Source organism: Papaver somniferum, unplaced genomic scaffold (genome assembly GCF_003573695.1).
Source record: "Papaver somniferum cultivar HN1 unplaced genomic scaffold, ASM357369v1 unplaced-scaffold_15, whole genome shotgun sequence".
Lineage (NCBI taxonomy): Eukaryota > Viridiplantae > Streptophyta > Magnoliopsida > Ranunculales > Papaveraceae > Papaver > Papaver somniferum.
The window spans coordinates 1,201,803-1,214,459 of record NW_020624376.1 but is presented as its reverse complement, the minus strand read 5'-3'; the positions used below and the strand labels follow the sequence as shown (position 1 = coordinate 1,214,459).

Sequence of the window (12,657 nt, the reverse complement as noted above, 5' to 3'; positions counted from 1 at the left end):
TTGATGGAGAGAAAAGTAAAAAGAAGAACCAACCACTATTGTCGCAAACCTCACCAACAGAAACAGTGAAGATGAAGACTGAGAAGATAAATGGTCACTGGAATTAATGGTGTCGGCAAAGAAGGAAGGAAAAGAAGAAGGAAGAACAACGCTTGGTTTCTCTGAAAATGGCGAACGAAGGAAAGAGGACATAAAGGGACATATTTATAGGATGCAACGCCTCGACCGACAACAACGGTTACAAGTCATAAAGGGAGAATTAGTGGGAGACTGCATGATGGAATTCTCGGCATGCTCGAGGACGTGGGAAGGTGGAAGGATTTTCTTTCCCTCGTGCCAAGCACACGAGCGAAAGAAGGGGCATAAATGTAGGTGTATATAATATACAGGGCTAGGTGGCAAGATCCTAAGCTATGATACACCAAAGAAAAAAGAGCGGCGAAGCACATGATAGAACCGAACGTCGCAAAGAGGGAGGTATCACGTGGGACGGACGTGATGGCCCAACAGTTGTCGGATGTGACGTGACCTTTATCTCCTGACAGGTCGAGCGAACAATCAGAAAGCACTCGGGCATACGAAGGAAGATGGTCAAACAAAGGAATAAGAAGAAAGAAGGGCGACATCGTGTTAACCAGACGATCAAGACTCGGCCTCGGGTGAAGCACTATCAAAAACCAAGACTCTATTCGTCAAACCCGAAAGTCGGGCGAGTAGTGCAGGTCCGATAGGGAACAGCTAAAATTGATGTAATGTGACCAACATTGTAATTCTGTTGTATGTCGACCTTGACCTATAAATACAAGGGCTGGTCGAGAGAGAGAGGCAGGTTGGGAGAGAGAAAAATAAGGCATCATACTCGAGTTTTTGAGCTTCATCATTTGAAAGGGAGAGAACAACTTGTAATCAAAGAAAAGAAATAATAACATTCATCCTTTCATCCCGTGGACGTAGGTAATCATACCGAACCACGTATATCCTTGTGTCTATGTTTGCTTACTTTTACTTCGTTGGATGTAGTGTGTGGTTTTATGCCACTACACTCTTCTATTATATAGATTAGAGAATTAATGTATATTATAACAAAATGCAATTTCCATTTAGAAAAAAAAAAGAAAAAACTCGTGCGGAAAAGAAGAAATGTCTCATAATATATTTGTAAAAGGATAAAATTAAAGGATGAAATTGATATCGATAACATTGTGGTAGCCCATGATATTGTTAATAGCATGAGAAAGAATAAGTGTAAATCTGGTTAACTAGCTATCAAGCTTACTATGTCCAAAGTTTTCGACGAAATTTGTTCAAAGTTTTTGATTTTTATTTTGAAACAACTAGGCTTTCATGACCGTTAGTACCAAATTATTGAACAATGTGTCTCAAGTGTTTCGACTCCAATCCAGTTGAACGTCACTTTAAGTGATATCTTTTATCCTACAAGAGGTCTTAGGTAACAAGGAGATCCCTTGTCCTTTTATCTTTTCATTATTTGTATGGATGCGCTGTCAAAAATGTCAATGCATGCTGAAGAAAATTGTCAGATTCAGAGTACCAAAGTGACTAAAGACAGACCATTGGTTAGCAACTTACTCTTTGCTAATGACTGTCTTATTTTCGCTAAAGCATCCATCTGTCACTAATGCTAGGAAATTAAGAGAATAAATCCTAAAACAGTTACAAATTTTGAAAGTCTAGTTTGGCATTTTGTCCTAAAACGAGTGTAGTAGGAAAACTCAAATAGCTAATGAATTAAACATCAAAAGAATTGATATGAGTGATAGGTAACCAAAATGATGATTACATGGTTGCTTACAAGATTATCAAAAACACCAAAATACAAGATAATCAAAATCCAAATACAAATGACGACACCAATTGCAAGTACATAGCGAAGAGAAAGAGCTATGAACCACAAATTAGCATCTTATCATTCATGTGTCTTTAGAATGCCTTAAGTTTTTGACTGATAGACCAGGATTAAAGCTTTTCGGAGGAAGTTCTTTTGGTAGAAGAAAATACTATAAAAAAGCTTAATTAAAGTGATTTATGATATTCGTAGGATTTTCTCTTTGGTAGATTTAGAAGGTAAGGCGCCTATTATTTTGACAATGTGCATCTTAAGATTGATTTTTTAGTTAATCAAGTAAATATATCTATCAATAAATAGAAATTCGTCCGTCTTGATAATATTACTGCTCAATCTGGTGGTATAACAACACTATCACAACTAGGTCTGTCAATGGTATCCATTATTCGGGGACCCGATAGAATTGGGTCTGGTTCCGTGTCCTAAAGTTGGACCTATTAACAACTTAGGAACCGACGGATAATTACCGATGGGACCCGAATATTAACGGGTCAAAATGGGTAATACCCGTCGGGTATCCGCAGGTGATGGGTACCCGATTATTCTATCTTTTATTCATCTTTCCAACAAAATTATACTCCATCCGTCCCACTAATAAGTGACCTAGTTACTTTTAGATTTTGTCCCACCATTAAGTGACTTATATCACTAAACAAGGAGATATTTCTAAAATTATCCTTTTAATTGATTATAAGAAATATGCATAATTTGATAGTCATGTTTATATTCGTTACGTAGGTGTTTTAAAATGCTTTTCAATGATACGAATTTTGCGAACATCCGTGGTGTAGTTTGAGAGATAAATCATTTCAAAATTTCACTATTTATTATCCATAAGGGTATAATTGTAAAAAGTGCTTAAAAATACTTTTCCCCTTGCTTGTCTTAAAAATTGTGCAAACTTGAACTAGGTCACTTAATAGTGGGACGGAGGGAGTAAGTATTTTTCTAGTTTCGACTTAGATATTTTTTCATTTTTTTCTTATATTTCATCTTTATTTAGTACATTAATGAAGAAATAATAATAACTTTTAACAAAAATAATTTTATGCGTTTCAGGAGGTCCCAGGTTCGAGCCCCCAATAGCGTAATATTGCAGAAATTAACATGGAAGGTAGAGTTAGTTTGCCCCCCCTTGTGACACAATCTCAGTTCTCCCATCCGCTTCGGCTCCCTTGGCTAGCTAGGTTACCCATGAGGCTCGCTGGTAGGCTAACACAACAACCTGTTCAATTAATGTAGTAGTATGTTGTTGGAGCTTAGCTTGTTAGGCTTCTAACTAGTTAATGTAATAATTTTTAGTCAAAAAAAATATATTTTTTTCTAATTTTTTTTCTAATTTTCTTGATACCCAATTAATACCCGGAATTGATGGGTACCCAGAATTTTTAACGGATCCGGTTCTGGATCCACAAATTTAGGACGGATCCGAGTATAGTGATACCGGGATGATCTAGACCCACTGACAACCTTAATCAAAGCAGTGGAAACTGCCAGAAATACGTTTTATGAAGATACGCTTTGATGCTAGTTTTCTAAAAGCTAACGACACTATGGGGATTGGAGTGATAATGATCTGTGTGAGGTCGTCATTAACTTTTTTGAAGGTTTCATTTTCGATAAAGGCTGCGACCAAGCTGTATCAAACGAAATTCATCCAAGTATACAGAGATATGATGAATATCTACTTCCCCATGTGAATTCGACATAGAACCTTAGCTACAGAAGAGTTTGTTATTAATTGACAATACCTAATACCTCTTTTTGTCTATCTTAATTATATAAACCTCAATAATTTCATAACATGACCAAACAATATCGATTCGACATGATACTTGTACCTTGAATTTTGTATGAAAATTAGGGCCATCATGGTTGACATGTAATTTCATGTTATCTTGGTATTTAGTATCAACCAACCATATTGGTACGTTGTTACACATGACACATTCATGGCAAATTGACAATATCTAATCAGATAATTCATTCTAGATATTTGTGTTTAGGACTTATCTTAAATAGTTTTCATATTTTAAACGTTTATTCAAACTTATATAGACCTCAAAAATTTTAAATTCAGGTCATGAATATTATTGCTATGTGGTTCTCTACATGAAATTTTTACTACGAAGACGAGGTAATTTAATTTTGTGCACACTCTTCTATTCAATCGATTAGAGATTTAGCCGATAGAATAATCAAAATGTTTCCATTAAAAAAAAACTCGAATGGAGAAGAAAAATGTCTCATAATATATTTGTAAAAGGATAAGATTGATATCGATAACATCGGGGTATCACATGAAATTATTAATAGCATGAAAAAGAATAAGTGTAGATCTGGTTAAATGGCTACCAAGCTTAATATGTCCGAAGCTTTGGACGAAATTGATTCTAAGTTTTTGCTTCTTATTTTGAAACAACTAGGCTTTCATGACCATTAGTACCAAATCATTGAATAATGTGTAACAACTGTTTCGACTCCAATCTGCGGAACGATTTTTTAAGTGATGTCTTTTATCCTACAAGGGGTCTTAGTTGTAGGAACGACCAGACTACGGGACCCTACAACAATGTTGAGCGTTAAAACCGTCGTTGCATCAGCATCTGGTGACATGCCCATCTGGGTGGTAAGCCGTATACATGGATTCTTGTTCATGTGTACGGGCCAGTCATCAGGGTCAACTTAGACGATGGTCATACTTTCAGCATGCGAACTTGTAAAATCACCAGTTGGCAGACTTGCTCTGCTTTCTGGGCAGGGATAAAGTGAATACGCTATTCTAACGGTCGTGAATACGTAAACCCAACTAGAGCGGTGTGCTCACTCCCTGTTCATCACAACACGACACAGAATGTGTTAAGGATTACTCCTACCAATGGGTGGGTTGCGTCTATGCCCGCAGACAGCCGGTGTAAAAACTTTAGCCGCATCTCTGGAGATAAGATCGTTACGTAGTTTATCTTCGCTCGACCTGGTACTTGTTACTGGAAAACGAGCTTCGCTTCTCGGTTCTCGGTCTTTTATCCTACAAGGGGTCTTAGTTGTCTCTTTATATTTTCATTATTCCTATGAATGTGCTGTCAAGAATGTTAATGCACGCCCAAGAAAATGGTCAGATTCAGGGTATCAAAGTGACTAAAAACATACCATTAGGTTAGCAACTTATTCTTTGTTGATAAAAACACTTGACAAAGAGAATAAATCCTAAAACAGTTATAAATTTTGAATGTGTAGTCAGGTACTTTGTCCAAAGACCGAGTGTAGTAAGTAGGAAAACTCAAATAGTTAGTGTTTTAAACATTAGAAAAATTGATCTGAGTGATATGTATCTTGGAGTACTTCTCTTACCCGAACGAAATGAAATAGGGAGTTTCAACCATCTTCTGGACAGGTTTGATGGCAAATTAACAACTTGGAAGAGTAAGTACTTGAACCAGCCGGATAGAACTGCAACGAGTTAGTCTGTATTAGGATCCTTAGCATCTTATCATTCTTATATCTTTAGAATGCCTAAGCTTTTGACTGACATGATTAATGCTTTTCAGGGGAAGTTCTTTTGGCACAAGGGAATGCTAAAGAATCTATCTTAAAAATTAGGATAATAGAACTTTGCCTATAGCCCTTAGAGGGATGAATGTAAAAAAAAAAACTGAGCATACCAACCTTGCTATGTTGTCTAAATTGGCATGTTCTTAGGAGCATACCAACCGTGCTAGTGTTTTATAACATTATGGTGTTTGTATCCATTTTCATTTCTGGGTAGTAGGTGACGGCAGTAAGATCCAGATTTGGAAGGATAAATGGTTACCTAGTAAATCTTCTCCACCAGTACCTACAGTCTCAACTGAAGAAGCAATTTATTATATTTTGGTGTTAGACTTAGGGGCGGGACTTGGATTGGTTGGGCGGGTTAGAAGGTTTGGCCGAAGCAGATCCGAGCTAGGAATCATTTGCCCATATTGGTCGTCGAACCTGTGGAACCCATGGACGTATTGCCCAAATCCGCCCAAATTATGTTCCTCGGGTTTCCCGGGTTCCTCGAGTTGGGCCAAATTTCGCTGGACATACGAGTTTGTTCATATATTAATTGCTCCATTCATCTCAAAGTTCCAAATAACTGAAGATTATTTACAATAATAAAAAAAATAATTCATATTGAATGATTAGTAAGATAAATATAATTTATATTATCATTATAAGATTTGAAGATAATATCTAAAAGAACTCTAAATAGATAATAATACCAATTAAAAAAATAATTTTATATAATTATATACAGTTCTTCGGGTTGGACGGGTTGTTTGGGTTAGAAATATTTGTGCCCATGCTTGCCCAAATTTTACTCGGATTTATAAAATTTATGCCCGAACTATCCCAAAATCTTGAAAGACGTTGCCCATGTCCACCCAACGTTTGGGTTGGGCACGGGTTGGGTGGGTTAACCCAACCCAAGTCCCACCCCTAGTTAGACTTAATTGATCAAGACACTAGGGCATGGAAAATTCATTTGGTGCAGTAATTATTTACTCAAGTTGATGCAGAGATTATACTTCAGATTCGTATTCAAATGAAGACACGTTGATTTAGACTCTACCAAGAAGTGAACACAGTTCTCAGTCAAATCAGCTTATCAGAAGTTAATGGATATTAAGCACAACAATGTGAATCAGTATGATGAAGTAACTGCTAGATTCTGCAAAGCATTATGGAGTTTAAATACTCTACTTAAAGAAAGCACTTCATTTGGAAATTTGTTCCAGATATAGTACCTTCTAGTGAAAGATTGGCAGGAGTCATGAGTTTTGTAGGAGAACTTGCAAAATATATATGTAATCATGGAGCAGAAACAACTAACCATATTTTGATGGAGTGCACTTTCTTAAGAGCAGTATGGCTGACAGTACCAGGAGCAAGCCAGAGTATACATCAAAATAGAGATAATGTAGCAGAGTGGATAAAAAGCTAGTTCACTAATACAATGATTACATTGGAAGATGACTGAATAGTGAAAACGACAAACAAACTTGGGACATAAGGAAAACTCGCTGTAGTTTTGTTTTTCAAGAAATACGACCAAATCCAGTTAGAGTTATAAGCTGTATTCACCTGCAATGAAGCTGAAAAGAAATAGTGCATGCAGTCTTCTGGTCTTTATGAAAAGAGCGCAACTACCGTACTTTTGATGCAAACCATGTGTTTAAGACAGATGACGATCTGGTTAATGAAGTAAAGACTTCAATCCTCCTTTGGGCAGCAGCAGCAGGAAGTAGGGTTCACTTGAACTTCACTAGTTCTATGATTAACGACTGGGAAAACCTGTTCTTGTAATGTAACTTATTTTCTTTTGTTTTCATCTACCTTCTCTGGTAGTCTTCTGTAAATTCTCTCAATCTAATATATCTTCTCCTCTCCGATCAAAAAAGAAATAGTGCATGCAGTGTCTATTTAGAAAAACTTAGGGAACATGACCCATTGGAAACCATCAGAAACTTCCATTTTTCTCTTTTTGTTGTGATGCATCATATAAAGAACCTAACAATTTACATCATACTAGCATCGAACCAATTATTCGAAATTTTGCTGGCACTTATGAAAAAGGAATATATATATGCAAACAGATACATAAGCTCGGAGCAGGCTGAATGTGGCGGACTACTGTTGGTTCTGGAATGGGAAAAGGAGATTAGAGTACCTTACGCGTGTTTTGAACTAGATGTACAAACAACAGCTGAATACAGTTAACGGACATCATCATAAAAGTAGCTCGGAAAAATCAGTCTTTGATTTTGGATATCAAAAATATGTTCAACAATAATCCTCTATGATATTGCAAATGTATAAATAGGAACGTAATAAGCCAGCTGACAAATCGACTAGACATCCTCACATATTTATAGTACTGAGAGTCTGGTCTTCACATCCACCAGATTTGGCAAATGCAATTCTCAAAAATAATACAAATGGATCTCAATTTCACCAGTAATGAATTTTCTTCTTAGTACCAAAAAAAAAAAGAAAAAAAAAACATAAAATCCGATACTCGATATAACCCCCCAAAGTCGATGCGAGCGAAAGAAAAAGCCAAAGTACACGACGAGCAGAAGGAGGACGTAATAAAAGGTGTATGGGACTTAAACAAACCTCCCTATACTTACTACTATTATTAGTAGTATTTATTTCTTTATAAGAAAATGGTCCCGTCTAAACTTTTGCTATTAATGATTTGTCCACGTGTACTTATCACACCAACTCTAACCTATTCAAAATTTTGGACCCGTTCCATTTCTTTCTTTTTTTTCCTTTCAACCAATTTCATTTCATCTCTAACCAAAAATAATAATAATTTATCTTCCAAATATAATTCTCCCCTTACAAATGCAAATATGCTTCAAAAAAGATTTTTTTTTTTAAAGTACATATCAATTAAATGAATAAATCAAAACTACAATTGCATAACTGTCCATCGCTAAAAATGATTAAAACCGTATACTTTTTAGAGCATCTAAAACTACAACTTGAATGGTTGAAAGGATTTATGAACTTGCTCCAAATCAGGGACGGACCCAAAAAATCTTCATTCTTTTCCCAGTCCGGACTAATAGCCTTGGTAGACCAAAACATTTTACTTTTTTAAGCTGTTGGACTATGATGGCTACATGGACTAAAGCCATGTTAGCCCAGCTGTAGGTCCGTCGCTGCTCCAAATCAATAAGTTTATCCTATCAAGAATATTAATAAGATTTTCTTCATTTTTATTATACGACACTAGCTACCTGGTGTTAAAACTTGTGATTGTGAAAGATAAAAACAACTAAGATTATACCTACTATCTAAAGCATCTAAAACTTGGGGACTCCAAGTTATGACCTCAAAACTAGAAGAATGGGCTACTAGTTAATAAATTTATTATGCTAATCTGAGTATGGTAATTTTGTATAAATTACATCCTAATTAGTTCATTTTACTAATTGTAATTATGGTAATCATTTTTGATAAAATTTAGTTTAACTTAAAAGAAAAAGAAAAAGTTAAAATTTAATTTTGCTAAAAATAAAAAATGAAGTGGCAGACAGAAGGATGTCCATCTGATGAAGACGTCAAACAAGATATTGAAAAGTACCACTAATGACGTCATAAATCCACCCCTCTTAAACAAATCTTTCTTATTAAATCCACCCCAATATCACTTTTCATTTCCTATCTCTCTTCTCTATATAAACTTCTCACAAACACTCAGAAACAAAGAATTTGCAGAGAAAATTAAAAAAGAATCTCACCCAGAACCCAATCTTCCAATCCTCACCAAAAAATATAGAATTGAAGGGAAAAAAAATGATAGCATATCTGGAGCAGTTTGTATCAGAATCAGAAAGCAACACAAAGTTACAAGAAGCTGAAGAAGATGGAAACAACAACAACAAGAAGATTGTATTATGCAGAGAAATGGAGTTGCAAGGAAGTATTGATTTTGATTGTAACAACAGTGCTAGCAGTAATTTTTCTGAAGCTTGTAAAGATTTCGGTGGTTTGAATCAGAGTAGACCGTTAGGTGTTATTAAACCAGTTGGTACAGATGATTTAGTTAGAGTTATCAGAAGTGTTATATCATCTTCATCATCATCATCATCCTCTTCAAGTAATAATAATTTGACTGTTGCTGTTAGAGGTAATGGTCATTCCATTAATGGTCAAGCCATGACTGATTCTAACGGTTTGGTTATTTTGATGAGAGAAATCAATCCTCAGATTCAAATTGTCACAAGAAATCATCATAACAGTTGGAGTAATGGTGGTTGTGGTAGTGGTGGTGGTGATGTTTTTGTTGATGTTGGTGGCGGGGTATTATGGGAAGATGTTTTGTTACATTGCTATTACTCTGCTGGCCTTGCTCCAAGGTAAAAACAAAAAAATAAAGAATTCTTTTTCTTGTTTTTACTTTTTTACCATCATTAATGCAATTTCTGATCATCATATGATGATGATTGATTTTCTGTGATTGATAGGTCATGGACAGATTATTTAGGGTTAACAGTGGGAGGGACATTATCCAATGCTGGTATAAGCGGACAAGCGTTCCGATACGGGCCACAAACATCAAACGTAACGGAATTAGAAGTCGTAACGGGGAAAGGAGAAATCGTAACATGTTCAGAAAACCAGAATTCCGAGCTGTTTTTCAGTGTGTTGGGTGGTTTAGGCCAGTTTGGTATCATCACAAGAGCCAGAATTCTACTCCAACCAGCACCACACATGGTACATACACATTTTCTTGACCAAATTTCGCGTTTATTTTCAATCAATTGTTACGTTACATGCATGGGGAATGTAATATTACCGGTTTTTTTTTCCCATTCCAAACAGGTAAGATGGATAAGAATGGTGTACAGCGAGTTCGACGATTTCACAAATGATGCTGAGTTATTAACAACTCGGGCTGAGTGTGACTCGTTCGATTACATTGAAGGGTTTGTGTTTGTCAACAGTGATGACCCGGTCAACGGTTGGTCTTCAGTCCCATTAAGTCCAAACAAATTGTTTGACAAGAATCGGATACCCAAAACCGCCGGTCCGGTCCTTTACTGTCTTGAAGTGGCTCTGCATTACAGAAACGGAGATAATGTCGACACTATTGATAAGGTACTTAACGATCTATTAAATGTTTAATTACTCCCATTAATAATGTGACCGTTGATTGTTGATTTTGAGTGATTGTGCTGCTGCATTAAATTTTTGATGCCGACTGCACAATCTCTGTGTATCTTTTCGCTAGATTTTCTGACCTGAAGTGTTTCTCTGTTTGCCATTGCTTTTTGTTCAATTTACCAACTTTGCCATTCATTATCTCCTTTCCGCCGTCAGAAAAGATTTGCTTCGGATTCTTCGAAATCCCCGATAGTGTCAATGTAGTGATTATTTTCAGAAAGAAAGGGTGAAATGGTAAAAATGGCGCAAACTTACCCATCTTTTAGGCCCACATATGCAGAAATTTACAGATGATCCCATCATTATCAAGATACACTAAATCATGAAAGGCGCAAAATGACAAAACAGTCCCTAACACTTCGTCTTTATTGCTGTTTTTTTCTTTCCAGGTTGCAAGTAAGATGACTGGACGGCTGAGATTTATAAAGAATCTACAATTTGAATTGGATTTAAGCTATGTTGAGTTTTTATTACGTGTTAAGCAGCAAGAAGAAGAAGCTAAAGCTAATGGTATCTGGGATAATCCTCACCCTTGGTTGAATCTATTGATATCAAAGAAAGACATATCTGGTTTTAATCAAACGGTGTTTAAGAAGATACTGAAAGATGGTATTGGTGGGCCCATGTTGATTTATCCCCTCTTGAAAACCAAGTAAGTAACAAAAAAAAATTTAACTTTTTCTTTTGTCCATTGAAAATGAAACCAACGGCTGCGATTAAATTTAAATCTATTTTTGGTTTTTGATTGATGGGAATATTTGTACTATGGGGTGGGACATCGATCTTGATTGATGCGCCTGGCTCTCAAACTTTTTTATCCTTTCTGTCTAGTCTTGTTAACCCCCAGTTGATTTCTTGGTAGGCCCCACAAGTCAACATTTAGATTTGTCCGCCACGTGTATGATGTAGATTGTGGGTCCTTGTTCATCCACGTGTACGGCGGTTGATTGATAGGTATATGTGACGACGTGTCCGCTATTCATTGACAGCTGAAAGATGAGAGTGGGACCCACCAAACAAGATCTCTTTTGGTCCCGTTTTTGATGATCTTTTGTCAACTGTTGGGTAAAGATTCGTCAAGATCTCCGGTCCCACTTTCACATCACACTTACGTGTGCGTAAGATATTGGCTGTCGTACGTATTCACTAGTTAGTCCCCGCCGTACGCTATCAGAGATACGGTTGGGTGCACAGTTGCGTCACGCAAGTGAATATCACGTGATCGAAATAGGTTAGAACAAAATAACGGTCGAGATTGAGTGTGTAGCTAAAACGAAGACATCACAAGTTAGGCAGGCTCCAGGGGCATTTTCGTAATTATATGGATTTTTTTTAATTTTTTTTCAATGTATTTGAAGTACATCTAGTTTACGTATACCAAGACATCCCCTCCACTCCACTAACATTATTTTTGTTTTTCGTCATCAGGTGGGATGCAAGGACATCAGTTGTATTACCAGAAGGAGAAATATTTTATCTAGTGGCATTATTGAGATTTCACCTGCCAATGGGCCCATCAGTACAAGATATGATCACACAGAATCAAGAGATACTCCAGTGTTGTACTAAACAAGGATTTGATTTCAAGCTCTATCTACCTCACTACCGTTCTGATGATCAGTGGAGATCGCATTTTGGTAATCAATGGTCAAGGTTTGTTGAAAGGAAAGCTAGGTTTGATCCGATGGCTATTCTTGCTCCGGGGCAGAAGATTTTCTCAAGGAATAGTAATCCGCTTTTGTAACGGGCTTTTGTTATAGGACCGGCACGACTGATCGATGATGACCGGACAGGCTCGGTTTGAAGATGATGATGAATGATTGAAAGAAGATCAGAAGAATATTATTTTTGTTGCTTTTTGATTATTTTTCTTTTTTTTGCATATTTCATGGACATTGATCTATAAACAATGTGGGACAATGTAAATGAATATTTTTAGTGGAAACCAATTTTTTTAGTAGTTGCATTAGCTTTGTTCACATTTCTAATCTCCAAGTCCACAGTTCACTCTTGAACATTATGGGATTATAAACTCTATTAGTGAGGCTCTAAGGTTCCATAATTGCCGAAGGCTGATGCCAATT

General features: G+C 36.4%; 1 protein-coding gene across 1 annotated transcript; it reads left to right on the top strand.

Moving 5' to 3' along the window:
- The first annotated feature begins 9,072 nt into the window (after positions 1–9,072).
- Positions 9,073–12,542, top strand: LOC113335746 (cytokinin dehydrogenase 7-like). The gene is made up of 5 exons (XM_026581760.1): positions 9,073–9,765; positions 9,874–10,123; positions 10,232–10,507; positions 10,963–11,225; positions 12,002–12,542. The coding sequence occupies exons 1-5, from the start codon at positions 9,203–9,205 to the stop codon at positions 12,315–12,317; spliced, it is 1,668 nt and encodes a 555-aa protein (XP_026437545.1). The 5' UTR covers positions 9,073–9,202; the 3' UTR covers positions 12,318–12,542.
- The last annotated feature ends 115 nt before the right edge of the window (positions 12,543–12,657 follow it).